General features: G+C 47.0%; 1 protein-coding gene across 1 annotated transcript in view; it reads right to left on the bottom strand.

Annotated features, from left to right (window-relative positions):
* ZC3H3 (zinc finger CCCH-type containing 3) overlaps positions 1 to 22,345 on the bottom strand; it is a 199,420-nt gene that overhangs the window by 91,580 nt on the left and 85,495 nt on the right. The window contains exon 4 of the mRNA XM_074898330.1: positions 20,876 to 21,026. Coding sequence (XP_074754431.1) covers positions 20,876 to 21,026 — 151 coding nt within the window. The remainder of the gene's footprint in view (positions 1 to 20,875; positions 21,027 to 22,345) is intronic.

Genomic DNA, 22,345 nt, shown 5'->3' with positions numbered 1-22,345 from the left:
CACACAAAGGCATTCTGGCAAAGCCATTTGCGGTCACCTTCACTGCAACGGCCTCGATCATACTGCAACAAATTGGTAAGATTAGCTATTAAACACGCGGGAAGATTGGGCTGGCAAGTTTGAAATATGCAAGCAGTCTAAAAATCTATTGATTATTGTAAAGGTAGTTTACTACCACCCTTAAAAGTGGCCTAAAAGTGGTATTTAAAACAGTGTTTAATTATGTAACTTGGCTACATGACAGTGTGCACAGAGTTTGAGTTCCTTCTTTGCCGACTTGAAGTCTCATCCAGGTTCTTTTTTGGCCACACCGTCACTTATTTTTGGGGAAGTCCATCAAGGGTTAAGCGCTGGGCAAAGCACAACGGGAATAACGTTGTCTCCTGCCCCAAGAGATACAACATCGTAACTCACCCGTCACACCAGGTTCTCCACCACATACTCCGCTCCATTGACAGTGTGTTTTAAATCACATATTAGCATTGATCCAATTAATGCAGCTCTTGCTAAAGCAGATGATTTCTGAGTCTCCTGCCCGTTGCGTATTCTTGGCTGCATTTAAAAGGAGCAGAAGACCTGAGGCCAATCTCAGCGTTTCCCCCTCTTCTTGTCTTGAAGGTGCTTTGCAACAAGCAGCTGGTTTCTTCCCCAACCAGTTAACACTTTTCATCTTTCCTGCCCAACTGCTTAGTCCCTAAATTTGACAACGCTTAACCGTTGCACGTGGGGATAATGAATTTTTTGGGGCTGAATTTTTTTGTTTCTTTCAAATCTCATCGGGACATCCTGCATCCATTCTTGTCCTGCTCTCCACATCCTCAGGAGAGGCAAGCTGGAGAAGCAGCTTGCCCTGATTTTTCAGGTTGGAAAAGATCTTTTAGGTTGGAAAAAAAATCTTTAAGACTATCGAGTCCAACCTTTAACCTAACACTACCAAGTCTACCGCTAAACCGTGTCCCTAAGCAACACATCTACACATCTTTTAAATACCTCCAGGGGTGGTGACTCCATCCCTTCCCCGGCCAACCTGTTCCGATATGGACATCACGGTCTCGTGTTCTTTTAGCAAGGAGATGCCGGGAGGAGCTCAGCAAGGAGCCTGCACTCCAAAGGGCTCAATGGGAGCCTGTGGGGAGAAAAAGCTGGAAGAACAGGAAGGGAAAGCCCCTGCAAAATCATATGGGCTCATCTACAGATGGGCAACACCTCCAGTCCACAGCCCAACCACCACCAGCTCTCAACCGAGCCCCCAGTGGCACCTAAGAAATTTTCCAAATGTTTATTTAACCCCATCCCTACCAGGACACATCTCAACACCTCCACGCAATGCCGAAGCAGCACTTTGCACGTTGACCGAGCTGGTTTCACGTAGTGCTTTGCCATGAGACCTGTTGTCCACAGGAGGCCTCAAGTGACCAGCTAATAAGACCCTTCTACCATTGCTAATTACACTGGCAAGGCTTCGTTCCCTCTCTCCCTCTTCCCACACCTCTTTTTTCGTTCTTTGCAACACGTGTAAATGGGTCCTTTGAGTTCAGGCAATACCCAAGGACCCAACGAAGGGAAAAGCCTGGGAGACATCACTTTGAACAGCGCAGGGATGAACCATTTCTCCCAGCTGTCATTCCCCAGCTCCGCCACGGCTGAAGAATCAGAGGAAGAGACCTTCATGTCTCAAAATAAAAAAAAATAAAATACAAAATCCTTTGAAACCGGCTCCAAATTAAGAGCTGCATCGAGGCTGTCAAGCCCCTGCTAGCTGAGTCTACACCACCTTCCGTGCGAAAAGGGAGCTTAGCCCATTTATTAGAATGATGAAAGCAAAGGGATCTAAAAATTGCACTCCTTCGTTAATGAGCAGCCGAAGGGATCGGTAAGCATAATTTCAGAGGCTAGTAATATTTTATATAATCGCCGAGTGGTTTAAATTGAAAACCCCCAACTGAATCAATATTTACTGCATTGAAACGAAATGAATAGTAATAAGTCACTAAGCTCCCTGTCCTGTTTCATAAAATAAAAAATTATAAAAATGAGCACAGGCGCAGAGCGACTATCACATTAACTTTTACGGCACTTGGGGAGTCATAACCGACTGTTCTCATAAAATAAAATTTTAAAAAACCTGCCGGAGGAAGCCTTGCTTCAGCATCGCCAACAGAAAAAAAGCAAAATAGGAGCCGAGAGTTTCACAAACGCAGGCAAAAAGTCTCCCAGCAGCCCAAAGCCCCACTCCCCGGGCGGGCAGCCTGATCTCAGCTGCTCACCGAAGTGCTTCCTACTTGATTTCACGTGGAGACTTTACCAAGAAACCCTCCCAGCCAGACCTCAGCCTCCGGAGCGCTTCGGACAGCACGGTGCCACAGCTCTGGATACGACCAACAGAAATCCTGCCCTCCCTCGCGTCTGCACGTCGGTTTGTGGGAGCTGTGCAGAGGTGGGAGCGATGCAGATCCACGGGCAAGCGCCCGCTGTGATGCCCCGGGACCAGAGAGCAAGTCCAGGGTAAGGGTGGCACTGCCCAACAGACACCCTACCCCTACACAAACCCATCGATGAGTAAGGATTAACCTCCACGATTACAAACAGGGACAGGGTGCCTCGTTACTCCTAATCACACAGCTTCATGCCTTGTCCAAGGAGGTGGGTTTTTTTCCTTCCTCTTTATTCATCGTTATTTTATTTCTTAAAACCCTGGGAGTTCGGAACAGCATCACGGCTAAAAGCGTAATTAGAAGAAAACACATTTCTATAGCACCTTTGATCCAGGACACTCAGATCCACGTACAAACGCCACATTTCAATATTTCCACCGAGGAGAAAACCATCCACCCACCATCTTATGTTGTGGAGAACCAAGGCCAGGTTGGCCAGGGCGTTGAGCAACCTGATCTAGCGGAAGATGCCCCTGGCCATGGCAGGGAGGTTGGACTAGATGATCTTCAAAGGTCCCTCCCAACCCAAACCCTTGGATGATTTGATCATTCTAAGCTCCCGAAGAACATTTAAGTGGTAGATCCCACTGATCACAGAAGATGAGAGCCCTGGCTTCCCACCACCACCTCTCTGCCCTCCCTGTTCAGAGCAAGTGCTCTGCTCACATGCAGAAAATAAATAATCCTGATGCAATAACATTTTCTCCTGTAGAAAGGTCCAAGGCGGGGGTGGTTAAGCGCTCAGAAGCAAGCTGGATGCACCTTTTTTTCATCTTTTATTTTTTCAAGCCGCTTTTTCTTTTTTGAAACACCTTCAGCTGGTTGCCTGAATTCCCATCGTTCTTGTTCACGCTTAAAGGGAATTTCAGGCTTGCTAATATTAATAAAAACAGCAGAAGGAGACTTTTACCCCATATAAATTATAAAAATAGAGAGGAAACTTTTTTAGCTCACTTTGCCAAAGTCATTGCCCCATCTCACAAAGTTTTACAAGGATGGAGAAAAAAAAAAAACCCCTCACTACTTTAGACATCAATGCTGGAGCTTCCCAGCATCTCCTTGTCTCTCCCACCTGACCAAGGGCACGTGCCCACACCCCAATCCCCACTGCAGCAGTGCTGAGCTCTGTTTTGGGTTGAAACATGGTTATTTTAGGGGCAGAAAAGACGAGGAACTTGTTAGTGGGAGGAAACAGGAAAACATTCCTGCTGTCTCACTCATGAACACAACTCCCACAAAGAAAGTTCCTTCCTGTGCCAAAAATAATGTTTTCCTTTTGCCCCCTTTTATTTTTGCATTTAAAAAGGAATTTAAAACAAGCAGAGATGCTGCTTTCTGCACGCCCTGCTCCTCCTTACCGAGTCATAAAACCTTTTTCTATATAAAACATCCTGAACCAGAATAGCTTTGGGTTTCCCCCAGAGATTCGTCCCTCATTGCTTCCATTTCCACGCTCCTTTCCACGTCGGGGGATGGCAGGATCACCTGTGGCAGCACTGATCTGAATTCCCTACCGATAATACAAGGAGCAATTATCAAATCGCGATTTGTTTGGGGGAGATTAAAGGAAATTATTTGCAATCAAAACATATTTCGGCTTGGAAAACCGTTGATGCTCGCGGACAGGTGGCTGCAGCACTTGTGCCAAGTTCGGGAACCCTTTTGCCCTTTTTTTCCCACTTTCCCAGCTTTAACAGCTGTGACCTCTCAGACCTCCCCGTATCCTTCTGCAAATCCTCCTTCCAGGCGAGCCCTGGGGGCAACGTGAGCTGCAGATGCTCCGGTGCCCAGCCGGCTCCCGGGGACGGACGGACGGACGGACGGGGAGCGGGGAAGCTGCCGGGTGCAGATGGTCGGCCCCGCCGAAGGGGCACCCGTGCCAAGGGCGGGCGCAAATACGGCCTCGTGCTGAAACCCAGCTCTGCCACGCACGGCGGGGGGCCAGGATCCGGCCCAGGGGAGAGCCAAGGGGAGGATGCTCCTGCCTCGTAGCGAGCAAGAGGCTTTACAAAGCCTAAACTGTAAGCAGCGCTTCTGGCTTCACCTAGAAGCAAGGCGGTAAACACAGGCAGAGGATAAATCCACAAATTATTTCCCCAACTTGACGTTCCAGCAGCTAGGTAAAGCAAAAAAAAATGAATTGAGAAGTTCCTCGCGGCGCTTAGAGACATCTAAAGCCCCTCTTACAAGTCCTCGTGTTACTTTTGCTCAGTAAAGATCATTCAAAATGAAAACTACACAGACCCTAAAGAAAAAAAAAACAGTTTGGAGGAAATGCCACTATTTCGTCCCAGAGCGACCTCCATCAGACAGAGAATTAGGGTGTAGAAAGAGGAAACCACAGTGCACTGCTGGGGAGAGATTAAACCTGGCTGGAGTGGTATTAGTACTAAATGAGCTAATTCGGATTATTTTGAAGGCAACAGAAGGAAATAAATGCCCAGAAATTGAGAAATAAATGCCCCAAAACTGAGAAATAAATGCCCAGAAATTGAGAAAGCTGATTACGTAGGGTTTGGATGTAGAGTATGGTATAATATAACATTATTTAGGTATTTGTCTCCGTATCGGGTATAACATACACTTCAACTCAGCTGGAAATACTAATTTTCTGAGCCCTAGGGCAAAACACACCTGACCTACACGGGGAAATCCTGCTGCCATGGGTACCACAGCATCTCCCTCCTCCAAGCACTTCCCAACCCCCGGAGAGGGGCCGCTGCTGCCCAGCGAAGCTCCTGGAGATCTTAATTTATGAAAAGTCAGTCCCGCTCACGAGCCAGCCCCACATCACCCTCCAAACTCGACTTTCACGTCCTATTAAACCATTTTACCTCTTAACTCTCGCCTAGAAGGACGTGGAAACAGCCGTGTTTTAACAGACAGCTGATTAATGAAGCGGCAGAACGAGATGGCAGCTCGGTCTTTGCTTTCTGCAGCCCGATTGCTGCCAGCACAGGGTTTGCTCAGAGCAGGAGCAGCACCCACAACACGCGCATCCCTCTGCGTTCACTAATCCGGGAGTTTCTTTCAGCCTTTTTAGAGTTTGGGTTTTTTTTTTTTGTGGTTTTATTTTTTTGTTGGTTTTATTTTTCTCACGCCAGGAAGAAACAGATGGATCCATCCTTCAGCCTGAAAGAAGACTCAATGTTTACTTAGCCTGCAAAGAATTAATCAGTTGAAAACGATGCTCCAACACTTGCCAAGTGACCTCTCTGCCCCCACAAACCAGTTTGCTCTTTCCTGAGCCCCGAGACCTGCCCGGGCACAGCCTGGCACAGGCAGCCCAGATGCTGGCAGCAGTTGGACTCGGCTCAGCACAGCAGCTCACGGCGAGGTTTAAACAAAGGTATCACAATTTTACCATCGCCGGGAGCTGATAAGAAACGATTCGGGTCATTTCTGCAGCGTGGAGCTGCCATTCTGCCATGCTGCACTTCCCTCTCCCTCTTTTTTTTTTTTTTTTCCCCCCATGTTTTCTGTTTTTAAATATCAACTTTCACACCGGAATCGGCACAGGAAAACTTCTCGGATCGATCTGCTAAAAGACTGGAGAAGTTATGACCCTTTGTAGCAAAAACCATTTGGGGAAAGGGGTGGAAAAAAAAAAAACAAAAAAAAAAACAGCTCTGCCGTTACTAATCTCTTAGTAGGGTAGAAATTTAGAAATTAAATACATCGCTCATTCCCACAGCTGTCACTGACAGGTGAAAAATCGGTCACTGTGTAAATACCCAGCACTGAAAAAAATAATCTCAAAATGGGATGCTGTTAGGAGGGATTATTAGCCATAGAAAAACCACTTCCAAAGGTTTAAAACCACTTCAAAATGAGTTTTAAACACAGCACGTGTGCAATTTGGAAAACTATATCCCCAAACAGATTTCATCTGGCCAGACTGCTCAGCTGCTGCTGAAGCCTGGGTTAGAAAGGGTGAATATGATCCTATAAAACATATATTTTTGCTGAAGACTGGGTTAGAAAGGGTGAATGCTATACTTTTTTTTTTTTTTTTGTTAAAGCTAAAGCTGGCATCTGGGGAATTTGCATGGACAAAAGGAACAGTGGTACCTGAAACCTCGTGGTCTCATGACATATTTTATCCTGGAGCATCTGAGCAGCAACAAATAGATGCTCTGGGACAGAGTGAGCAGCATCGAGCACAGGGTAAAGGGCTTAAAGAGGGCTTAAAGGGGGACTGCACAAAGAGAGCATCAACCCTCCATTTTCTTCCACGTGGCATCTGCCCTGCTTGCCCAGGGTCCATCCTAGAACCTGCGTGCTAATCTATAAATAACACTATAACAACCGTAATTAACATTTTTCCACTAAATCTTTCCCTGTGCTTTTGTTGGGAGTGAATGATTTGGGTTGGAAGTTGAGTTTTTCACCTCCACACTGCATTTCAAGATCCTCAAGGTAGACTCCAAGTAAGTGCAGAGCAAGGCCAAGCCCTGACGTACCGGTCATGTACACGCCATCAGGTTTAGGGTGTTTTGGATATAACCTAGAGGAAGGGAGCCATTGAGAAGCGATTGCAAAGACCACTGCCACCCCAAAGCATCGTTCCAAGAGCTGCTTGGGTTGAGGTTCCAGTTGATGACATGTAAAAGCCATACAAAGCCATGACATAGGGATAATCATCTCAAATCTGGTGTCGCAGCACCTGAAGATGGGCTCCCCAATGCCGGAGACAACCCCTCCAGTTGCCTGGGCACAAACTTTTGCATCTCCCACCTGAGTTCCTGCCCCAGATGATCCAGCTCCAATTCAAAATTGCTGATCTGCAGCTAAAAACATCCAACTTTTAATCTGTATAAACCTCCTCGCTAAGGATATTCTGCTTTTCTTTGATAGCTGCTGCACTCTGAAAGCAAGGAGAGGCGGTCACAAAAGAGGAGAAAAAAAATCCCAGCTAATGATTTACCACTCATCAGCAAATCCTCTACTAACCAACTGTGAGTGTGCTCTCTGTCTATTATAAACACTAAGTAAAACATATTAGCTTAATATGCCACGGGGTGGGAGCAGCCAGTCAGCAAGACGTTGCTGCTGAGTGGTAGCTCGTCAAGAAGCAACATAACCACTCGTGAGCAAGTCTGTGGTGTTATACAACACTGGCAATGCCCTATGTGTTGGTTTTAGTCCCTAAGGGATCTTTCTACTTGGCTTGTCCAGCCCTGGGTGCTGGTAACGCTTGTGCAGCACCACGAAACAACTGGGAGATGGTGGGTTTGGTGTGAAAAGCCCCAAGGGAATCACTTCCCAGAGTCCCACAGAATCCCAGAATCCTCTGGGCTGGAAAAGCCCTTGCAGCTCCTCCAGCCCAACCATGACCCTCCCCCTGACCGTTCCCAACTCCCCCAGATCCCTCAGCGCTGGCTCAGCCCGACTCTTCAACCCCTCCAGGGATCCCGGGGACTCCCCCCTGCCCTGGGCAGCCCATTCCAACGCCCAACAGCCCCTTCTGCACAGAAATCCTTCCTCAGAGCCAGCCTGACCCTGCCCTGGGCAGCTTGAGGCCATTCCCTCGGGGCCTGGCGCTGGGGCCTTGGCTCCAGAGACTCATCCCCCCTCTCTGCCCCCTCCTGGCAGGGAGTTGCAGAGGGCCAGGAGGTCTCCCCTCAGCCTCCTCTGCTCCAGACTGAACCCCCCCAGTGCCCCCAGCCGCTCCCCAGCAGACCTGTGCTCCAGACCCTGCCCCAGCTCCGTTGCCCTTCTCTGGCCACGCTCGAGTCATTCAATGGCCTTTTTGGGGTGAGGGGCCCAAAATCTCCTTGTCCCAGGCTGGTGCCCACACCGCTGACTCACAGCAGCCGTATCTCTTCTAGCAAGTAGGGTGAACTCTTCAGAGTAGATCTGTAGAGGCAAGCCAGTGCTGAAGACCCAACACTCACGTTACAAATTAAACTCATTTTGGCAAAAACACATCCTTTGCTTTGCTCTTGCCTGACCCTTGATGATCCAGCGCCCACCAAGTAGCTGGAAAACATCCTCAGGATGGGTTTCATCTACCAGCAATTAAGTCTGAGTCTCTAAGACTGGTCTGTGAAGCCGCCCAACAATGGAGACGTTCCACTCAGGAGACCAACTTCAAAACTTTGTCCTGATCCAGACAAAAGTCCTGCTGAGGATCCACGAGCCTGCCACAGTACCACGCTCTTCTACAGCGGTTTTGCACCATCACGCTTTGTTTTCAGGGATTAAAAACATGAAACAGAAGGAAGACCCTCCATTTATACGTTATCCAAGCTATGGACTGGCCGGCTTCCAGCTCATTTCCACCCAACATGGGCATCTCAAGCCAAAAGGGTGGAGCAAATTCAACATCTTATGTGGCAGAAAGCCAGCACTGGGCCAGGAGTTCACTGGGGGGGATGGCTCGCATGGACACTGGGAAAGAGGCTGGTGGTGGAAACGACCTCTTGCATATCTTTAATTTCTGGGAGACATCTGTGTTTAGGTGGGTGTAAGTATTCCAAAAGCAAAAATATGCCCCAATGACGCTAAATGAGAAGATATCCCTTTTATTCACAACTACATTCACCATTTACATCTCCAAGTGATCTTCCTATGGCCAAAACTCAGATTTCTGCATTTCTTCCCCTAAATTCAGAAAGCAAGACATTTGCTGGGCTATCGATCTAAAGCGACATTTCAGCAGCCAAGTAAGAAGCAGGCACAAGAAAAAAAAAGATTATTTTCTGTACCTCTGCAGGAAATGCAAGGCACTTCCCCCAAATTACATAAGGCACAGGCTATCTGTTGTACTCCACTAATTCAGAAAGGGAGGCAGAAATTCTCCAGTTTTTTCAGCCAAACTAGTCAAGTATCTCCTTTATCTACTCACAACCAACACAGATCCAGCACATGATGAAGCTGCAAGATCTCCCAGCAAGAAAAGATCCGGGTTTAGGGAATGGTGGGCTCCCCAGAGAAGGATGTTCCGGCGAAGCACTGATCCAAGATCAACACAACGCCCTGCCGAGTAAATAACCCATCATTGCCTCCCCAGGTTCGGATGTGACAGCTTTATTTTTAATAGAATCCATTCAAAACTCGACTACTCCATTAACCAAAATTAAAAAAAGAAAATCCCATTATTCTTAAGTATTTTCATATGCATTTAAAGCTGGTAGTTAACCTCTGAGTCCCGTTTTTATTTTGTTTTCATTAGTTCCTCCAAAGTAGAGCTCAATTACTGTGGCCGACCCTTCGAGGAGGAAACTGGAGTGCTCCCCCCAACACCAACAGCCCCAGATTCATGCAAAAGCAACACAAACTACAACCTCATGGCACAAAGTTGTCCCAGCACAGGACAGGACTGGGAGGACTGGGAGGATGGGGGGGACAGTCCGGGCAGGGAGTGGGCTGGTGCAGCCCCTGGCTCCCGCTGCAAAGCTGCTCATCTTGAATCTGCTGCTCAGCATGTGGGCTGGGAAAGCATCTGGCTGTCAGGTCTGTTTTGGGGAAAAGCAATAGGGGAAAAAAAAAAAAGGGGGGGGGGGAAAGGGAGAAAAAAAGGGAAAAATGAAAGAAGGGAAAAAAGAAACAAGAGAAAAAAGAAAATAGGAAAAAAAGAAAAAGGAAAAAAGCAAAAAAAAAAAAGATGAAAAGACAAGAGAAAGGGCTAAAAGACAAGAGAAGGGGGAAAGAAAAGTGAAAAGTGGGGGGCGGAAAGGGAGAGGAATAAAAAAGAAAAGGGGGAAATAAAAAAGGGGAGGAATAAATGAGAAAAGGGGGGGAAATAAAAGAGAAGGGGGAAATAAAAGAGAAAAGGGGGGAATGAAAAAACATGGAAAAGAGGAAAGGGCAAAAGAAAAGAGAAGAGGGAAGGAAATAGGTAGGGAGAAAAGGGGCAACAAGAAAAAAGAAAAAGGAAGGAAGAGAAAAATTAAAAAAGGGAAAGGGGGGAAGGAAAGAGAGGAAAGAAGGGGAAGGAGGAAATAGAAAAAAAGCAGAAAGGGGGAAAAAAAGAGAAAAAGCAAAAAGGGAAGACTGAGTTTTATAAAGGGTAGACTGAGTTTTATAAAGTGCCTGTCTTTCTGCACGGGGGGAGTGCTCAGCGTATGAAAGATTAATCCCAAGCTTTGCCCAAAAGAGGCGACATTGTGTTTTAAAGCCTCTAAACTAGTCCCTAACAGAAACTGGATTATACTAGGCCAGATGTCAGGGCTTCTCAGAAACAATACAGGGTTGTGTATCTCATACCATCCTCATTAAAAAGATTAAAAGTACTTCCTATAGGAAAAAAAAAAAAAAAAAAGTATTTTCAAATGGGAGCTACAGTTTCCTCCTGCCTATAATGTCTCCAATCCCAGCAGATGAATTTCACTTTAATGAGATGTCATTTTGGAGAATGGTTTAACATCCCTTCAAAAAAAATCTTAGCCCTAAACCTCGTAAAACCACGTCGAGATTATTAAAAGAAAATTTACCACACAGACAAAATAAAATAAAACAAAATAGAACCCGCCAATTCGCAGAATCCATGACACGGCCGTTTTTAAATGTGATGGAAAAGGCTTTCCAAGTTATCTGCTTAAACACAGGCTTTCTGTTTACTTCTCACTTTCATGTCAAATGAATTTGGGAAGAAAAAAATTGACAGGAACTTTAAGGACATTAGTCACATTTCGACTCCTTTTTCAGATTAACGCATCAAAAGCCGGGGAGGCGGAGGGGTATTTTATCATCTTGATAAAATAAAATTAACTCCTGGTGCTCCACCCTCTGCCCGCAGGGTTATGATGCTCACGATCCTTCGCCTACGTGAGGGGACATCTGGAAGCAATCGGCACTGGGAGCAGGAGATGCAAAATCCCACTGGAGCATCACCTGAATGTGATAAATAACTTATAAAGCTGTGCTTGAAACCCCTCCAGAACTTGGAGATTGAAGCCTGGGCCTTGCAGGCTCCCTCCACCTCGAAGAGCAGCGTCTCAACCACAGCTCCAGTCCAGTTTGTGCTCCCAACTGGTCTGTGGGAGGTCAGGATTGCCCCTCTTGGATCCCTTCGTCCTGCTAACGCGAAGATACTGGCTGGTGGAAAAAAATAAATGGACCAAGGAGAGAAGACAGCCTTTGCTGAGATCTTTAAAAAAAATTTTAAAACCCCTGTCTGCTCACACTATATCACTTCAATTAAAGCCTCCCCCCGTCACAGCACTCAGCAATTATCAATGGTAGAAGCCTCCATTAACTGTTTTCTGCAACTTTTGAGATGAAGTCCCAGCCAGAAAAATACGGATTTGCTCCATTACAGCCCCAAACCCCGCTCTCAGCTCTCAGCCCCAACCGCTGACTCCCCAGGGTCAGGAATGTGCCGTGATTTAAGGTGTCTTCCTCTTGGAGAACTGTACAAACATCTCCAGAGCCTGAGTCATCTCGAAGACACGTGGAGAGCAGAGTCTTCGCTCTCCAAAACGGCTTGACAACTTCTCCTGGAGGTGCGTTGAGGAAATGCACGAGAGCAGTGTCTTTGCAACACGGAGAAATAATCGGTGTCATTTATTTGCCTCTGACTTTCTTCATCTTGAGATTTTTGAGACGGTGGTTAAGGATGGAGAGAGAGAAGGATCCTGCTGGTACTTTGCCAACCCACTTCTACCTACTTCCACCGCTCGTCGCTAAACCAATACACCTTTTGGTCTCCAGCCCGTAGTGTTGCTGTTGGATTTTGTATTTTCACAGTTAAGTCAGGAATAAATTAAAAAAATCCTCCTCTCCAGATCAAACTAATGGTTCATGGACTAATCTGGTTCCTACAGCCACCAACTCCAGATGCTTTTAGAGAAGAGCTGTGAATCCCTCAAACAGAAAAACATGAACGCCAGCCTGGGAGATATCTCTTACAAATGGCCATATTGAACATAATTCTAGGTAGATTTTGCTCTCGAAGCCTCATATCTTAAAATTCTACAAATTAAACACCTTGTGGTGTTGACTTACCAAGGTGGTTCTTGCATGGGATGTTTTAGCATTGTCCAGGATGATCGCTGGGTCTTGTTTAGAGGAATTAGGTTTTTAGGACATCTGCTGCTGTCCCCATGTCCCTTTTCAGAAGAAGCAGTCAGCATATAGATAATTTAGGGGATCACCCTCCCTATAGCCCGTAAAGCACAGCAGGCACAGCTGGAGCTACCCTTCCCCTGCTCTCTCCAATTCTCAGGAATAGCTAATTTTAAAAGGGCATCTTCATTTCCTCCCCAAAGTTGGTTTTTTTTAAGACAGAAGAAGGATGTTCTCCACCATGTGAGTCTCCTGAAATATGCCCCATGGTGTTTCACTCTATACAGAAGTATCTTCTCCAAGGGCTGGAAATAATTCCCCAAGCCATGCTGGTGATCAGAACTCCATGCCAGCAAAGCTGACCGAGTGGAGAGGGGCTTCCCCTAACCCTGACAGGTGAGATAAGGGCTCCATCATGCCCAACCAGATCCAGATAAACTCCCCACAGGGGCCCCTCTGGCTCTGTAATTGTGAGCGTGAGCAGAGCTACTCAACATTGGGCTGTAGGACAAGCAACACGCACCAACATATCTCAAACACTTCTTAACAGTTTCCAAAGATGGCACAAAAGTTGGGTGAATCCATCCCATTCCTAGAACGGATGGTGTCCCATCTGTGGTGGAGTCCCCGGGATCCCTGGAGGGGTTGAAGAGTCGGGCTGAGCCAGCGCTGAGGGATCTGGGGGAGTTGGGAACGGTCAGGGGGAGGGTCATGGTTGGGCTGGAGGAGCTGCAAGGGCTTTTCCAACCCAGATGATTCTATGATTCATGAGGAGTCTTAGACTACAACCAAAAAGCTCAAAAGTCATTACATAACACGTTACTGCCCATCAGCTTGGATTACAGTAAACGACTCGGTGCAGACTGAAACACTTGGGTTTAAGGTGCTGTGCCCCGATCTGCAACACATCGGGAGGTACACAGAGAGGAGGAGAGAACTTCCCCAGAAAGCCACAAGGATATGCTCTCCTCCCACAAAGAAGAGAGGATAGATTTAACATTTCATATTAATGCCAACCAGACAATTCAGCATTTTGCAGGACTCAGATATAGCAATCGTTGTGGGAAAGCCGTGCTGGCACGCACCCGTCGGGGTACACACACCTCTGGTTTGCAACTTTAGCTCAACCGTGTCTCCCTTCCCCAAGGGTTTAGGCAGAAAGAGTCAATTTATGCGCTGAGAGCACACCAAGGCCAGCACCTGCGGCTCCACTTGCCCTGCTCAGACATGGAAAATACTCCACCACGGAGGGGGAAGGCAAGTGCCCTTCCTGACCACACAATACCATTGTCTCAAGGAGATGAAACTACTATTTCTGCAAGGAAACATGTAACAGGACTCAAGACATGTCAGTAAAATGGGATCAAGTAGCAAGGAAAGGCTTTCCCAGGAGGGGACAGTGGGGGCTGCATCACGCCGTGTCTGGTTTTACGTGGGGATATCCCTCAGAGTGAAATGTGCTGTTCTGTAAAATGACTATTTACAATTACTAAAAATATAAAAAAATAAAATGGTTGGACTAGATGACCTTCAAGGTCTTTTCCAAGCTAGATGATTCTGTGATTCTGCATGAAATTAGTTCAGCACCCCAGAGTGGGTTTTGGGGGAAATGATGATGATAATGATGATGATGCACAAAAGAGGAGACCAAGCACGGGGACAGCACTGGAGAGCGGTGGCCTCCACGCGAGCTCAGCAGATACCTTCACTGGTCAGCAGAAGCTAGAGGGTCAGCACTGGACGGCCCCACCGCTGGAAGTGCTCAAGGTCTGGCTGGACGGGGCTTTGAGCAACCTGATCTGGTTGAAGATGTCCCTGCCCATGGCAGGGGGCTTGGAAGCAGATGTTCTTCAAAGGTCCCTCCCAACTCAAACCCTTCTACGATTCTGTGACCTGGGTGATGAGTTGGGTTGACCAGCTGGCAATGGTTATCTAAAAAACACTGGTAAGAGAACAAAAAGACATCAGAAACCAAAAACTCACCCAGAGTGAAGGAGAGGAAGGGATGAGACAAGGAGGTTGGTGTGTCCAAGCCACCCAGCACACGGCATCCCCAACCTCCTGAAAACACGATGACTGGCAGAGATGGTGGTTTCTCCTCCTCTTGAGTGTTTGCCCACATGTCCCTTTGCCCCGGAGAAGTGACACTTGCACCCACCACCACGACTGAGCCCATTTCACAGCCTGCATCGCCCACTTCACCTTTCAGCTCAAAACCCTGAAGGCTTTGCAGGGGAATGGGTGGTGAGGACCCAAATCAAGCCCAGAAGGCTCTCATTTACATCTTAGTCCCTTCAACATGCTCCAGGCCAAGGAACAGAAAGAAAAGAAGAAAACAAAACTAAACCCCACAAGCGTATCCTCTGCTGACAAGTTTTTTCTCCTGAGCAGGCATTTCTCTGACAAAATGTTGTATTATCTTGTTCTTTACTTATTTATAGTGCTGGAGGGGTAGGACTGTCCCTCAAGAGGAGCTGCTAAGCTTTCTGAAGGAAATATCTGAGCTTCTCCGCCAGTGCCAGACTATTATTTGCAGACAGGTTACTTTTCTTTTAAACACATGCATCAGTATTTCAGAAGAAAACTCGTCAAAGTGGGTCAGTGTTTAACCACTCATCGGGGGTCTATAAACACAACATCAGCCGTTATGTGTAGGTCTCTCTGCTCCCAAAAACGTGTCTTAAAGTGGTTTTGTCTCTCCATGAGAGGTTGGTTCACACTCCTGCTCTCTGTGTTGCTCTTGGCACAGTTCCTGGCTGAACCTGACACGGGTGTGTCACCCCCCCGTAGGGGGACAGGGACATTTCCCACCGCTGCTGTGGGATGGATGCTCAGTGACATTTGGGTTTGTCCCGTTTGCCCTGCTCTGCTTGCAAGGACTGTCCCTTCGGTGGAGTAGGTGGCTTTGCAAGGGGGAGTAACTGCAGTGGCCAGGGGCATCCTCCTGCTGTTATCCTCACCCGTTCCTTCCAGCCAAGGTGTGTTGGGGTGGAGGATCCAAGCCACAATGGCAGACACTCTCCCTATTTTTCTAGCAGTTTCCACAGCACCCTCAACCCCAGAAGAGCTTCTGCTGCCTCTGGGCAAGATCTCTGAACCCTGGTCATCCTGATTTATCGGTGGCCACATCTGCTGACACCACGTGAACCACGGGAAGAGGCTGGAAGCAGGAGCAGCATCGCCGCCGCGGCTCAGCGCGTGGCTTCATCCATCCCAACTCCTCCACGGCGACTCGCTCAGCCCTCTCCCGGCGGCGAGAGGCTGCACGGGGAGAGGGCATCCCCCCCGCGCTTCCTAAGTGATGGCCAACCGCAATGTCAATAGGAGCAAATGAAATTTAAGGCAAGCAAATCACAGCCCGTCTGAGCTGCGCTCCTGCAAAGCAGCGAGAGATAAGGGGGAGGAGTGAAAAGGAGAATCAATAAATCTTAACCTCATTCACAATGATCTGGAGCTCTTATTAAGTAAATTAATTTAAGTTAATTTAACTCGATCATGACTCCCGATCACAGTGATTTAGTGAGGGGGAAATTGCATTAGGAAAGGCCACACTCGCTAGATAGAAGAACGGAAGAAAATTAGATCCACTTAGCAATGTGAATTAATATGGAAATAGCAGGTGTAAATTTAACCTTATCAAGAGAGTGAAAATTATCTTCATAAATTTGGAGAAATAGCCCCCAAGTTGCTTATAAATCTATTTAAAACAAAAATATTACAAAAAGTGTAGTAAAATTAATTTAAAATATACTCCCATCTATCGCCTCTAAGAAAAGTCAGCAGCGGGGTGAAGTTTAATGCAACCTAGCAATAAGGGGAGAACACAACTCATCACCGAGGGATCAGCACCGGGTACCTCCGGACCCGAAGCGACTCTCCCCGTCCCTCATTTCCCAAAGACACGTCCCTCTTCATCTCAACTTGATGATTTGGGGGAGTTTCTCCGCACCAAGGGCAACGTCTCAGCTGCCCCAATAAAGTTTCTTGCTGCAAACTGCAGCACAGACACCCAAAAAGAGATGGGGGGGGGGGGAATGTCAGAAACATCTTTAACAACAGCAAGTTTGTAAGACAGACAAGAACGTGGCTCCTGCCTAAAGTTTCTTACGGCAGCGTATTATGTCTGAAAAGATCAGTGGCCACGCAAAACCCTTGCACATCGCTTTTGGACCCCCCAAAATCTCAATTTAATAGTAGGGACCTCACCTTAGCATCAGCACTGGCTGCAGCACCACGAGCCTTTTAACATCACACTTCTGGCTTAAGGTGAAAAGGATATTAAAAATAAATAGGTGACCGTTCAAGTGGTCAACGGAAAGATAAAAATCAGGAGGTGACTGAAGCGGTGCTGAAGGCATGAACAGCGGGTCCCGCCGCCACCGAAGCTGCCCGTTGTTTTGGCAAAAGCAAAGCAAAGCAGCAAGAAAGCAGCTCCCAGCTCATTGCTTCTTACAGCTCCAGGAGGATGTTATGAACGATGGAGGAAAAAAAAAAAAAAACCTGTAAAAACTTTAGGAGAAGCATTTGCCATGTGCTTCCTCCAGACAGTCCAGATGATTGATCACACACAACGAAGGTAATAGGGAGACTGAGTAAGAGATTTATTGCTTCTTTAAAATATAATTGTTTTAATTTGCTGATGGCATTTTATCAAGATTTGTCTGAAACAGCTGTAAGATCTAAACTACGTTATTTAATGAAGTCAGAAATTAATACGGATAAAATTATTCTACACGTGGAAGCTCTCAGCCAATCGTGGCAGCACAAACAGGTCACTCCCCCACAAATTCACTGCTCGGTTGAGCAAGACCCACCACCCAGCAGCCAGAGACTCCTGCTCTAACCCTGCCTGAAGCTCCTGCCCTCCTCAACTCTCACCACGCGTCCCCCATCCATCAACCATCCAGATCTGGAGTAACAAGATGCAAGGGACGAATCTGAGCCAAACAGTCAGAGCACGAGATGTTTCCTATTAACTACAGCTAGATTTCAGAGATTCATCAAAGGGCTTGGGTTGGAAGAAACCTTTAAAGATCACAGAATCCCAGAATCATCTGGGTTGGAAAAGCCCCTGAAGCTCCTCCAGCCCAACCATGAGCCTCCCCCTGACCGTTCCCAACTCCCCCAGATCCCTCAGCGCTGGCTCAGCCCGACTCTTCAACCCCTCCAGGGATCCCGGGGACTCCCCCCTGCCCTGGGCAGCCCATTCCAACGCCCAACAGCCCCTTCTGCACAGAAATCCTTCCTCAGAGCCAGCCTGACCCTGCCCTGGGCAGCTTGAGGCCATTCCCTCGGGGCCTGGCGCTGGGGCCTTGGCTCCAGAGACTCATCCCCCCTCTCTGCCCCCTCCTGGCAGGGAGTTGCAGAGGGCCAGGAGGTCTCCCCTCAGCCTCCTCTGCTCCAGACTGAACCCCCCCAGTTCCCCCAGCCGCTCCCCATAAAGATCACCCAGTCCAACCCACCTGCCATGGGCAGGGACATCTTCAGCTAGACCAGGTTGCTCAGAGCCCTGTCCAACCTGACAGTGAATGATTCCAGGGATGGGGCATCTACAACCTCTCTGGGCAACCACGTTAGTAATTTATTACAGCATCAGATTAAACACAAGCATCTGCATTTCATCAAGGGGCAGCAGATTAAATTTGATACAGCTACAAGAAGCCTCTTAGACTCTCCCTTACCACTGATGCCTGGAAGAGTTTCATGAGTCAGGCTCGTACATCAACACAATAATAGTTTTGGGCAGCGTCGTGTCACAGTACGACACGATGAGTCTCACTATAAAGAGCATCAAGTGGCAAAAACATCATCATGTTACACTGGCTGGGGAAAGGATTGCAGAACCAAATCCACCAACAGAGAGCAGGTACAAGATGCAAATTCCCCTCCCAGGAATAAAACTGGGATGATTACAGAGCAGGGCGAGCCTTGCCTGGCTCCCATTTTCTCTTTCAAGATCCCAGTTGAGGAGCATTAATGGTGGAGAGACACTAAAGCAGCAGTTTTGCCCAGATTCCTTGCTGAATATTTAAAAAAAAAAAATAAAAAAAAATCAATCTTTTCTCTGATAAACAGGCAGGATTTGCAGCGAAGGCAGCGATGGAAGGAGAAGGGTGGTTTGAACAGGACTAGCCTGTACCAGGAACAGAAAGCAGCAGTTTTTTCCACCTAAATAAAAGGAGGAAAATTTGCTCAAAACGGCTGGTTCAGGACCAAAAAAAGCAGCAAAGTGAAGCGAGGATGGGAAAGGGCAAGATGCACCTCGATGCAGATGTAAATGCACTCATAAAGGGCAATTTGAGTTGCACAGCAGTGACAGTAGCTATGGAGTGACCACAATCAGAGCCAGCACTACACAATTCTACAGGAGGAAACAGGAGATTAAAAGCCACGAGAAACAAATCTTCATTTGCACGCAAAATACCAGGCGCCGTAATTACCAGCAGCAAATTAGGAACCTCTAAGAAGCAATACAATTTCAGATTTTACTGTAACATACTTGTACTCTCACAATGCAAAAGCCACACTTTGAAAAATTAATAATAATATTTTTGAAAAGCTGCTTTTGGGGCCAAAGAAGAAACACCATAATTACTTATTTGTTGGTTTGGCTTTCCATCATAGCTTGAGAGCAGTGAGCAAAAGCAAGAACTCTCACTGGCAGGTAAGATGCACACACATGCTGCCTTGGTTCAACAAAAACGCAGGATGAGGGAGCAAGAAAAAGAATATGTAGGTTTTTTGTGGCAAGGGAAAGGCAAGAAGCTGGCCCCAAGGATGTGCAAATGGATGTGGCACCTCCAAGTGGAACAGCAATTGCACCAGAGGAGGCAAACCAAGAGATTTTGGGGGACACCAAAAGGAGACGCGGAGATCGATGGCACGATGTGCAGGTGGGAAAATATGGAAGGCAAAAGTAGAAGGTCAAGAAAAAGGAGAAGGTGGCGCCGGTTAAGACTGACCACAAAAAAATTTGGGTGGAAATCAGTCCAGAATTATCCCACAGTTTCCATAGGAGAAGAAGCTCTTTGAAACTGAGGCTGGAATAGAAGGTGAGACAAGCAGTTCCTCAACTAACAGCTTGAAAAAACAAGACAAAATGATAGACTTAATTTTATATTTTAAAAAATCCTTTGAAAATAAACAGCTTTATTTTAAATCTCTCTGTTTACCTAGTACTTTGCCTCATCACCCCAAAGTCTTCCAAAACCAACTCCCCCTTCAGATACCAATATTTGTGAAACTCAAATTCACATAGGACGGGGAAAAATCAGGTGAAGTCCGGCTTCAAAAACAATCCCTGCAATCTTTCTCTCTCCGCAGAACCCACCACCATAAAAACCAACAATCTTTGGGGCACTGCTGGAGGAAATAACTTTTGGATGAAACCACCCGGAGCAGGGCGTTGGTGCCGACCTGTGTCGCTGCTCTGCTGATGGTGGGGGACAGCCCACGGCATCCCCCAGCTCCTTGGGTTTGCTACACCAGAATGAATAATAAAATTTAACAAGCCCAGAGCAGAGCAGGTTCTCTCTGCCCAGAATATTGATTGGAACAGCAGCAAACCAGCACTTCAGGGGGAGAAAAAGTCATTCTCAACCTAAGAATAGCCAGAATCTGGGTTATAACCAAACCCATCATTTCTAACAGCACATTTTTTAGAGCATCAATTACTCTAACGACCTTTCTGCTTATACCGAAGTTCCAGCCTTTGTCTTGGCCTCTGAGATGTGTCCTGGTAACATCTCCACCAGTTAACGGGGCTGGAGCTCGCTCGTAGCTGAAACTGGGACGTCAGCACAGTTGATTTAGGAAGAGTCAGACCCAAGGGTCTGGCACCATCCTTTGGTGACACCCTTCTTCAGACGGGTGCTGACACTACAAATTATTTGCTACAGGGCCAGGCTGATGTTCCACCCACCCAGACAACCCAGGAAGAAGCAAGTTTGTGTCTGCACCTACCTCCTGGTCTAAGTTTGGGGCATCTGAGCTCCTCCGAGGCACCAACGTGCACAACGCTGTAAATCAGAGGGAAGGTCTGACCTCATTAACAGGCTTGACCGTGCCTAATTAACAAGCCACGTCCATCTCTAAAACAAGCCGTGAGTTTACTTATGTCTGATGTAGACCTGTGTGTGTTTATTCATCTTTCTTACAGCTTATTTAACAGCTTCATGGAAACAATTAATTCAAACAGGGAATAAATACGAAGGCACAGACTGTGGTAAGCTGTTGGCCGCCGACTCAGGCTAACGTGATTACTAATATGATTTTACACTTTAAGTCAATAAACTCTGCGTAGAAGAAGCCAAACAAATAGAGAAATTAAACAATGAACGTGCAACGGTAATAACCAAACAGGAGCCAACGTGGGAGGTCCCTCAGCTCCCCCATCCCAACCAGCTGCATTCGAGGGATGGAAGAATTACCTGGATGTTACGGGGCGCCTCGTCTTCCAGTTGGGAATGGGGGTGCTGAAGGATGATAAAGCTGGAGACACCACGTTCTTCTTCACTATCCTGTAGCGTGTCTTTATCACCTTGTTGGCTGGGGGGCTCCTTATGAAGTGCAAGTTGGCTCCTAGGAGAAAGGAAATGGAAAAAAAAAGACTTGAAATTCAGGCGTGCGTGGAACAGGATAGACCTCACCAATGTAAGTCCTACATAAGGGGCACCCTGGGGTGTGTCAGGCACGGGACCACTGTGGTTGATGGTAACAAAAAGGCTCTGACGGGCTTGGGGGTGTTTGGCTTCACCAGCCCAGCAGCAAAACTCTACCAGGTGAATCACACATTCCCCAACAACACCCTGATCACCAACACTGACACTGGAAACACACTGACGTATTCAACCATTCCCGTTTTCATCATATTTTGCAGGATGATCTACACACTGGTTTATTCTGCTGAATGTTTCATGCAATTAACAGTTATATGTTTGATTCTGGTTTTCCTCCACTTGATAGCCAGCAATTTTTTTCACGGCTTTAAGGAATGCATCTAATTGCCCGACTTTTATAACATACAGCTATAACTGCCCAGATAATTAAAGCTGACACTACATGCTGAGACTAAGTCTTCTGGTTTTATAACTGATTTAAAGGGCTGGCTGTTTTTCTTGGAGATACTCTAATTAAAATTATTGCAAGGTTGAGAGGGGAAAAGCAGAATCATTATTTCCCCTGAAAATGTTGTACCTGTCCCATGGGGTGTCTCTGCAAGAGAAAGGAGAAGGGCACTTCCCAGGTAAACTGGTAATCTCAGGATGCTGGATCGGTGTTTAAACAAGAAAACCAGGGAAATGTGTTTCAGAACAGATCTCATTCCCTAGAGCGGAGGGCGCAGCTTCCCCATCTCGCTCCAGCAGTGGGAATGGTGATCTGTGCCTTTACAGTTTCAATACAGAGAATATTTCCCTTCTTGTGCATTCCCGAGCAAACCAGCATCTCTTGTTGGGTTCAGGAGGGATCCGGCAGCCCGTGGCAGGAATTTCCACTCCCAAACTCAGCCAAGAGAGTTACCACTTCTGACGGGGGTGGGAGGAGAAAAGCAGACTCTGCCATGACCGATAAATCACCAGAATTCTTCATAATAAAGATGACAATCGCAACGCTCCTCGATACTATACTGGAAGATAAATGATCACCGAGCAAGGAGCGTATGGAGGGATTCACAGCCTTCAACGCTGCCTATAAAGCCCTGAGCACGCTCACGACACCACGCAAATAATCTCTTTTATATGGCTGCAATAAAATTCGGAAGGCGTTTGGTATAAATAGCCCAGCCAGCTCGAACTTGGCATTACGCTTGCCCACGCCACAGCGTGTGGAACCTCCAGTCCCTGTTTGCACCACGCGGGAAGCCAGATCCTCACCCCAAAGTGTTAATTTAAAAGACTCTT

Source organism: Athene noctua, chromosome 2 (assembly GCF_965140245.1).
Source record: "Athene noctua chromosome 2, bAthNoc1.hap1.1, whole genome shotgun sequence".
Lineage (NCBI taxonomy): Eukaryota > Metazoa > Chordata > Aves > Strigiformes > Strigidae > Athene > Athene noctua.
The sequence above is the reverse complement of the archived record's forward strand: the minus strand, read 5'-3'. Positions and strand labels throughout refer to the sequence as shown.